The sequence below is a fragment of the Cryptotermes secundus genome, unplaced genomic scaffold (assembly GCF_002891405.2).
Source record: "Cryptotermes secundus unplaced genomic scaffold, Csec_1.0 scaffold1143, whole genome shotgun sequence".
Classification (NCBI taxonomy): domain Eukaryota; kingdom Metazoa; phylum Arthropoda; class Insecta; order Blattodea; family Kalotermitidae; genus Cryptotermes; species Cryptotermes secundus.
This window is the reverse complement of record NW_019731286.1, coordinates 90,252-99,715: the sequence shown is the minus strand read 5'-3', so window position 1 is coordinate 99,715 and position 9,464 is coordinate 90,252. Positions and strand designations below refer to the sequence as shown.

At 40.2% G+C, this 9,464-nt stretch overlaps 1 protein-coding gene across 1 annotated transcript; it reads right to left on the bottom strand.

Annotated features, from left to right (window-relative positions):
- Positions 1-6: 6 nt before the first annotated feature.
- Positions 7-7,960, bottom strand: LOC111866960 (zinc finger protein 2). Its single transcript, XM_023856350.2, has 3 exons — positions 7,946-7,960; positions 6,208-6,459; positions 7-2,031 (listed from the first exon to the last, which is right to left on the bottom strand). Exons 1-3 carry the CDS (start codon positions 7,958-7,960, stop codon positions 700-702), a joined length of 1,599 nt encoding a protein of 532 aa, XP_023712118.1. The 3' UTR covers positions 7-699.
- Between the last annotated feature and the right edge of the window lie 1,504 nt (positions 7,961-9,464).

Here is a 9,464-nt window from a genome sequence, read left to right as displayed (position 1 = left end):
GAAAGGGAAAGAAGAACTCCACAGCTTTTGTCAAAACACCAAACAAGAAAGGGGAGAACGCTACTTTGAAAGGTACTATAGGAAAGGCTCTACTCCGTGGTTTAGTCAGATAAAAATGAACCGCCGTGCCTTCGTGTCAATAAACCGTATGCGAGCAGGACATACCAGTCTTAAAGTAAGTCTAAACAGATTTAACATTGTGCCCACGGCCGAATGTGAATGTGGTGACGGGTTGCAAACGGAGGAACATATTTTCTGGGATTGCAAACAGTGTGACGACCAAAGGGCAATAATGACGGGCATCCTCTCCGAGAACAGTAAAAAGAACTACCCAAAATCAGTCACAGAGCTCTTGAGGCTAGAAGAAAAGAGATTTCTGCAAGGCGTCTGCTACTTCATAAACAACATTCCCATATATATTTAAAACGGATACGTAAGGAAAGAACAAGAGGAAATGGCACGGACCACTCACAACATTCTCAAATTTATGCTAAGATGTGAATTAACCGCGGGCCCACCGCTACTACAGAAAGAGAAGTTTTTAGAATGTGCTACAGAAGGCCGGATGGGCATTGCCTAGGCCACTTTTGTATCCTAGTTTTTTTACCCAATAAAAAAAAAATGAATTAGAACTGAAAAGCTCAAATTAAGAAGTTTTCTTATAAATAAATTATGATTAATGTACAAATCCATAACAAATTAAGCAGTGGTCATGGCATCTAGGTGCACTTTGGAGTGCCTAATGAGATTTGTGTGTCGGGCAAAGAATTTCCCACATACATCACACAAATGCGGTTTTTCCCCAGTGTGTGACATGAGATGTTCCCTCCATCGACTCATATGCTGAAATGCTCTTGAGCAAATGTGACACTCAAAAACTGTATTATTCTTTCGTCTTCCTCTTCTTGGAATTTCACCTGGTTGGTAACGTCCTTCAGTATGAAGTCTAGCATGTCGAACCATGTTTGTCTGACGGGCAAAGAACTGTCCGCACATGTCACACATGAAAGGTTTCTCTCCATTGTGTGTCATCACATGACTCTTCAGGTGACTGTTAACTCTGAAAGTTTTGGAACACACAACACAATCATGCTGTAGTCTAATGTCTTTACTTCTTCGTCTTCCCTTCTGAAGATGTTGGCCTGTAAGGTAATCACTTTCACCATGAGATTTTAAATGGCGAACTAAATTGCTGTGACGTCTAAAATTCACTCCACATACTTCACACTTACAAGGTTTCTCACCAGTATGAGACATAAGATGTTCAACTAAATAAGGTTTCTTTTTAAAACTCTTCAAACAAACGGCACATTCAAAAACTGCAATGTCACCTTTGTATCGTTCTGTTTTCAGTTCCTTAGGTTTGTCCTTCGTGTGTTGTATGGAATGTCGGTTGAGACTGCTGTACCGAGCAAAAGCTACACCACACATATGACAAACAATTGGCCGCTCACCAGTATGTGTCATTAGATGCTGTGTCAAATGTGCTTTATTCACAAATGGTTTCTTGCAAAATGAACATCTACAGTTTGCAAAAGAATTTAAAGTTTTAGTGCAATTATTTTTATTACTGCACTGTATTATTTGTTGTGTTGTATTATTTTCAGCATCTACATAAATGAGTGGCTTCTGTCCAGCAGAATCTCTACTCTCTTCCTTTAAGCCCATTTCTCCATCCAAAATAGAAATATGGTCTGATAAACAACTAGATTCGTTTTCATCTCTGACACGTCCTACCAATTCCAGGGTCTCCGTCTTCAGTCCATTTGCTTCTTCATTGAAACAGCCATCATTTTTGTGAAGTGAACAGTCCTTGTCAGAAAAGGACACTTGAGCAGCAACCATTTTATTGCAAGATTCAGTACTATTAGTATCAGAGTTCAGCTGAGCATTTTCAACAGGCAATGTGTAAATGTTCCCTTGTGAAGAAATCAGAATTGTTGAATTGTAGACCATGTTTGTATCAACAGTACAAGATTCACTAACATTCAAGCACTCTTCCAAACAATTTTCTTCTTTATCTTTCATGTCCTGTGTGAAAAGAGTGTTATTATCTTCAACAACTTCAAATAATGTGTCAGCTGAAAAAATCTGTGTGTGTGTGTGTGTGTGTCTATATATATATTCAGGATGTCCCAGAAGGAATGGGGCAATCTTTGGGAGGGTGTTCCTTATGTTAAAGTATGCCGATATAACCCAAAACACCTATGTTCAAAGTTGAACGGTTACGGAGATAATGGCCAGAGAAGTGTGAAGCTTTGACCGGTGTTACACACTTGTTGATTACAAAATACATATTAAAACTGGCAGGAATATGTGGATTCTGTAATGTTAATAATGTATGTAACATCAAACTAACTTGTGAGTGACGTGAAGCCATAAAATTGAAGTACAAAATACTCGCTCGCCATGTCATAATTGTCCTTAGGGTTTCCAAGCACTATACATGACACATGACTGGCAAGCGCTGACATAACGTGGCTGACTGCGCTATAAGCCGACCACATAACTGTATTAAACGTACATTCACAGAAAATATCTTTTGGAATTTCGTTTCCATTATCTCATGTGGATTATTATGAGACCACGTATGCACATTTCGTAAATTATTTACACCGTCCAGGGTAAAAGACGCCTCATCACTGAATAAAATGACTCTTAACAGTTCGGGATGAGCTTTTTATCCAGTGGCACAAATCCATATGCTGTTCATGGTTGCCTGGTTCCGGATGTTGTACCCTTTAATCATGGTAAGGATAACTCTTCATCATGTAAAGTTTGTCACACCTGCATACATGATATGCCGATGCGAGAGGCCATTCTACGAGTGAACAGACGCGGACTTCTCTGAGCAATCTCAAGAATGTTCTCTCATTTGTCTATTATTCGTACATCCTCCCTTTCAGAGTGCACAGAAACACTCGGAAGAGAACCAGTATCACGCAATGTCTGGTGAATTTGCGTAAATACACTTTGATATGTAATTCTTCAATTGGGAAAAAGCCTTTGGTATTCTTCAACAGCAGCACGTGCATTTTTACCGCAAAATCCACACACAAAATGCATATCACAATATTCCACATGTGAAAACACAAAAGGCATTTCAGCAACTCCGCACAATTAACCTAGCACCCATTCACAACGCAGCGCCAATATACCCTGAAGGTAGCGCACAAGCTTACGGCTAGTGAATCAGCACACTCAAGGACAAACAGATAAGAATTGTCAGCTGACAGCTACAGTGCATGGACGCGCCAGAAGACCACACTTTTCTCGGGCCATTATCTCCGTAACCGTTCAACTTTGGACATAGGTGTTTTGGGTTATATCGTCATACTTTAACACAAGGAACACCCTCCCGAAATTTGGTCCATTCCTCCTGGGACACCCTGTATATATACTTTTTGGTGAACAATATACTGTTCATTAAGTAAAACTGAACGTGCATGATTCAAGTATCAGACTATTCACAGACACAAGGTACAGTCACTGAATAACACAAACTCTTAAACTACCAGTGGTTAGATACAAGGCACAGCTGGTGTTAGCATGATGCATAAAAATATAGCTTTATATTTTCATATAATTTAATTATTTCAATCAAACTGTAGGGTTTGTCATAAAAGCTGAGTATACCTACACAAGATCACCAATGAGAAATATATACTATGAGTATGAGGGGTAAGCCATAAAAACCAGCCCTCACACTGTGACCTTCAATGAGCTATTGTGCTTCCCCTTTGGATTAACCCTTCATTAATCCTACACTTCGAATTAAATGCAGGACTTTATTTATGGGGGCATCATAAAAGTCACTTGGTTCCATGAAGAAATGACCCAGGTGGTGATATCTTAGGTAAGATAAAATCACATAAGATGTGTGTGGCTGATTCATCTTCTTGCAGGCACCATTCACAAGTTTCAGTCCCAGTTTGAAAAGGTGCCCTTTTAGGTGGCAATGTCCAGTAAGTAATCCTTCCACCCATATTAGTTGATCTCTGTTTAATTTTAACAGGTCCCTCATTCTTTTGGCACAGGGTCCTAATATAAACCCTTTTGCCTGTTTGAGTTCAGTTGTGGATTGCCAGTGTTTTTTGTGATTTCTGTTAGTCCAGTCCTGATAACTTTCTCTGAAACTCCAACTGAGAAGCCGCAAGCTGGTTCAGGTCCTATGAACGGTTGTTCAGATCCTGTTCTTGTCAGGTGGTCTGTGGTTTCATTCCCAGCAATACCCTCGTGGCCTGGCCCCCACATCAGCTGAACTCTGTTGTGTGCGGGATTGGTGGCAATCCCAAAACAATTTTGAAGTGATCTGGTGTGTACCAAGTGCTTTGATTGCAAATTGACTATCTGACAGAATACAGATATTCCTATTTTTGTAGTTTCTATCTAAATTCTCAACTGAAAATGCCTTAATGGCATACCCTTCTGCCTGGAATAATGTTATATACTGACCAAGACCAAAACTATGTTTCCACCCTGTTCCATCACAATACACTCCAGCTCCAGTGCCTTTATTTGTCTTGGAGCCATCTGTATACCAGATTAGTCCCTCCTTTCTATAAGGTTTAAACCCCTCTATGCATTCACTTCTATCAGGAAATCTGATTGTGAAGGGTTTATCACAGACATGTTTCGGAATCATTTTATCAGATCCCATCTGTAGGATGGGTTCCTTTTCCATGTCCTGAATCATGTATGCGTGTCCAAAATGTTCAGATTTAGGTCTCCGTTGTTCATTGCAACGTAATCTGTAATTTCCTAACTTGGCCTCTGCTTCCATTTGCAGATGCAGTGAGGGGAGTCATAGTAGGATTTCCATTGCAGCTGTTGGAGCTGTTCTCATTGCTCCCATAATTCCCAAGCAGGCCGTCCTTTGCAGTTTGCTTAGCTCAGCCTGACTTGTTTTAAGTTTAACTCTTGGCAGCACAGGTAATTATGGATCTTACTATAGCAGTGTATAACCAATACACCACCTTTGGTTTCAGTCCCAAAGTTTTTCCAAACGTGCCTCTGCATGTCCAAAAGGCCTTATACACCTTGTTAATAGCCTTGTCCAGCTGTTTTTTCCATGTCAGTCCCTTGTCTAATGTTATTCACTGGATTGCCAGATTGCTTGACTGAAGAGGACTGGTTCCTTAAGCCCCTTGATATTCCTCCTGCTATTAAAGGGTATAATGACTGTCTTGTTTGGATTGATAGACAAGTTTGTTCTTTCACACCACTGTTGAACTAACTATGTGCAGGGCTGTAAGACCTCTGACACAGTGTAAGGGAATTTCCCATTCATTAGGATTGCTATATCATCAGCATATCCTGCTGTGAAATGACCTTTACTGTTGAGCTCCCAAAGATCATCATCCACGATCAGGCTCCATAGCAGAGGGGAGAGAACACCTCCCTGCGGACACCCTCTCGCCGCAGACGCTCTCAGGGTCTTTCCAGACAATTTAGCACTTATATTCCTGCTTTCCAGCATAGCTCAGATCCATCTGCATCCTGTGGGCTCAATGCCATGCCTTTCAGGAGCCTGTTTTATTGTGTCAAAAGAGGTTCTGTCAAAGGCTCCCATTACGTCAAGGAATGCTTCAAGGGCAATATCCTTGTGTTCGATGGCATTTTCCATGTGTGTAACCACATTATGCAGTGCTGTTTCAGTAGACTCACCTATTTGGTAAGCATGTTGGTTTCGGTGCAGAGAATAAATCTTCAATATACCGTCCATACTGTATCTATCTACTACTTTCTCCATCGTTTTCAAAAGAATATGACAGGCTGATGGGATGATAAGCCTTAGCCTCGGTATAATCAAATTTCCCGGGCTTCATTATAAACGTCACTTTGACTTGCCTCCAGGCTGTAGGGATAAACCCATGCGCCATGCAGGCTCTGAAATTGTGGCATAGGTGTGGGACTAAGTGTTCCATCCCTTGCTGCAGAAGTGCTGGAACAATTTCATCTGTTCCCGCAGACTTAAATGATTTTAAGGTACCTAACACCCATCTAATTTTTGATTGACTACCCGATCGGCCAGGTTCCAGTCTCCCCTGTTCATTATGTGTCCACATATGCCCAGGTTCTGCTGGACCTGCCCATCACCTGAATCATCAGTCAGCTTTGAATCAGGGAGTGAACTCTGAACAGTTCTTTCAGTGTCCCTTTCCCAGTTTGGGTATACTTACCATCAGGGAGTTTGATAGTACTGACCTTGTTGGTCACCTCTATTGCCATGACCTTCATGAGTCTGGCACTGCCTGGTACATCACTGATCTCCTGGCAGTACCCCCTCCATGAGGATCGCTTGGCTTGCCTTATTTCTTTGTTACAACAGGTAAGGGTTTCCTTATAGGTATCCCACTGCCCTCTTCTTTTCACTATATTGAATAGTCTTCTTGCTTTGGCTGCTAGCCCACTCAGCTTGTTATTCCACCAAGGTGCTGTCCTTGGTGAGTGTCCTGGCTGGAAAATTATGATAATAGGACAAGATGATGGCCTGTTGCAACTGGTCAACAGATTGATCTGTGTTCCTTATCATGCATATATTTTGCAAAATAATCTCCAGATTCACCTTTAGGTTGCCCTTGTATGACTTCCAACTGGTTCTCCTAGGATTCCTAACTTATTTTGTTGTTATGCTACCTGTTTGAAAGCATACGTTTCTGTGGTCCGATTAAGACGCCTCGCCAGATACATGTCAATTACTTACCAGTTTTTCTATTTTATATGTCCCTAGTGTCAAGTCAATATTCTCCTTCCTATTGCAGACCACACAGTTAGGTTTGTTAACATGAGTTAGAATATGCAGGTTTCAACTCACCAGAAATTCAAGTATCAGACTATTCACAGACACAAGTTACACTCACTGAATAACACATAACACTGAAACTAGCAGTGGTAAGATACATACAAGTCACAGCTGGTGTTAGCAAGATGCATAAAAATATATCTTTATATCTTCATATAACTGAATTATTTCAAACTGTAATGTTTGTCATAATAAAAGTTGAGTATACCTACACAAGATCACCAATGAGAAATACATAATAAATTTTAGTCAGGAATCCTAATGAGGAGATCCTCACTGTGGAGACCAAGGAGTTGAGGATAGGCTAACATAACATTCAATGGCAACCCTCACACTATTAAGTGGCAGTGTGTGGGTGTTCAACAATATCAATGGTTTTCCAGTTATTCATTTCTTAAACATGCAAAATCATGAGACAGATATTTAAAACATAAAAAGAATAATTCATATTTCTTTCTTTCTAGATAAATCGATTTCACAAAGTTCCAGAATCGTTCCAAGTATACTTAAGAAAATGGAATGATTTTAAAATTCCCATAAGGAAACAGGATGGCATCCCACCACATCTCCTCTCATCTCAAGCACTGCTCCCACCACAGAAAAAAGACCTTCACATTCCATTTTTATATGAAATAATCCTGAAGTTCCACAAATATCCATTTGTCTTCTCTTTCTTGTTTTGTACTGAGCCTCATAATGTGTACTGAAGTTTCAGGAATTGTGATTAAATCCTCTGCAGATACAGCTTACTGACTTAAATTTGAAACAGTCCTACTGTGCCTTGGGAAGCATATGTAACACAGAAAATTGTTCTCCATTTTCATATAAAAGTAAAGTTGTCCCTGTGCTTGACTAATCAAGCACTACACCATGAAGGTGTATGGGGGAATGGATGTAGAGATCCATATTTTCTTGAACTCGGCACTAGTTAGAGGTGAGTGGTCAGCTTCACAACCTGGCCACTTTATACCAGGGGAAAGAGTCCAGTACCCATTTGATAGGAGGCTTGGTGGGCCCCAGAATTGGTGTGGCTGACATGAAGAGAAAATTCTTGACCCTACTGGCATTCAAATTCTGATACCTCTCTCTGTTGTCCTGTCCATAGCCAGTCGCTATACCGACCGTGCTATCCCGGCTCACCTTCTCTATTTTCATGTAATTGAATTATTTCAATCAAACTGTAATGGTTGTAATAATAAAAGTTTAGTATACTCGTACCTACACAAGATCACCAATGAGAAAAATGTATACTAAATTTTAGTCAGGAAACCTGATGCAAAGATCCCCACATTTGAGACCTAGGAGTTTAGGACAGAATAACATTAAAATTGACATTATATAATTCATGTCACTTGAGACAGAGCCCAATGTTAAGGTCTCATAAACTCACAAACACAGTAACAAACTTTCAGCTCCCATAAGAGTGGGAGCATTTCTTGACTAATTAACCCCTTGAGCGTAACTTTTAGCAGAGCCATTTAAATCCCTAAGCATGTGCGACGCACCGTCTGTGGCCACTCAAAGCCGTGCTGTACGTAAGCATGTGCGCCGCATATATTGCGTCCAAACTTTTCACTAAGAATTCTTAACGCATACGCTCTGATGTGTGTACTTCCAGTGAATGTATATGTCAGCTAACACTGACTTCTTTCATTCCTTGCTATCTGTTCGTGTGTGGTATTTTTTTTTTTTTACTCGCTTTGCTTGGGACAAAGCATCTGGTGTCTGCTGCTTACGAAAGAATTGTTCCAACTCACATTTCGACTTGCTTACAGAGAGATAATTTGTTAGCTAACTTTCATTGAGTGCTTGTTATCTGTGTGTGTATTTCTTTTTACTGGCTTGGCTTACTGTCGACAAAGAAGCTGTGTCTGATTTACGATGTTACGAACCTCGGGGTCGAAGTTGCCTGACGCCTGTGTCAACATTTATGAATCTGTTATTCCTTTTCTGCTTTGCGACACCCTCTTATCGGAGCCCCATGGCATTTGGTCACGTAACTTGTCTGGCGGGACAGTTTCTTGCCCTGATGCTAATAAAATAGCGCTTTCAAAAGTGGGTTCCCATAACTTCGAATGAAATTAGGATATTCCTAGGTTTCCTTATGCTGATGGGAATAATTCAGAAACCAAACCTCAGGATGTATTTTAGTAGGAAACATATGTTAGAAACACCATTTTTTCCCAATGTAATGAGTGAAGAAAGGTTTTCATTGGTGACCAGATTTCTCCATTTTGTAGATAACACCAATAAGGAAATTGCAAAAAGAGATCCTAAATTGTACAAAATTCTTCCGGTAAGTGAATATTTGAAAAATAAGTTCCAGAAAGTGTACATACGGGGCAAAGAAGTAAGTGTCCATGAATCTTTGTTATTGTGGAAAGATTGACTTTCATGGAAACAGTATATTCCTATGAAAGCTTCCCGGTTTGGGATTAAAATTTTTTAACTTTGTGATTCCACAGAATATTTGTGGAATTTTATAATTTACAGTGGATCAGGGATAAAATTAGGCTGTGAAATCACCAAAGACACAGATCTTTCCTCAACAAAAGTTGTTCTAAGTTTGTGCGAGGAACTATTAGACTCGGGCAGATGTGTTTTATATGGACAATTTTTATAGCAGTCCCGATCTTTTCCAGAGATTAGTTCAGAGGAC

Excerpts from the sequence above, each read along its gene's own strand:
- LOC111866960 (XM_023856350.2), bottom strand. Across the intron at positions 2,032-6,207 it reads CAATAGAGGTGACCAACAAG|GACATGAAAGATAAAGAAGA; the intron begins GTCAGTACTATC and ends CTTTTCACACAG.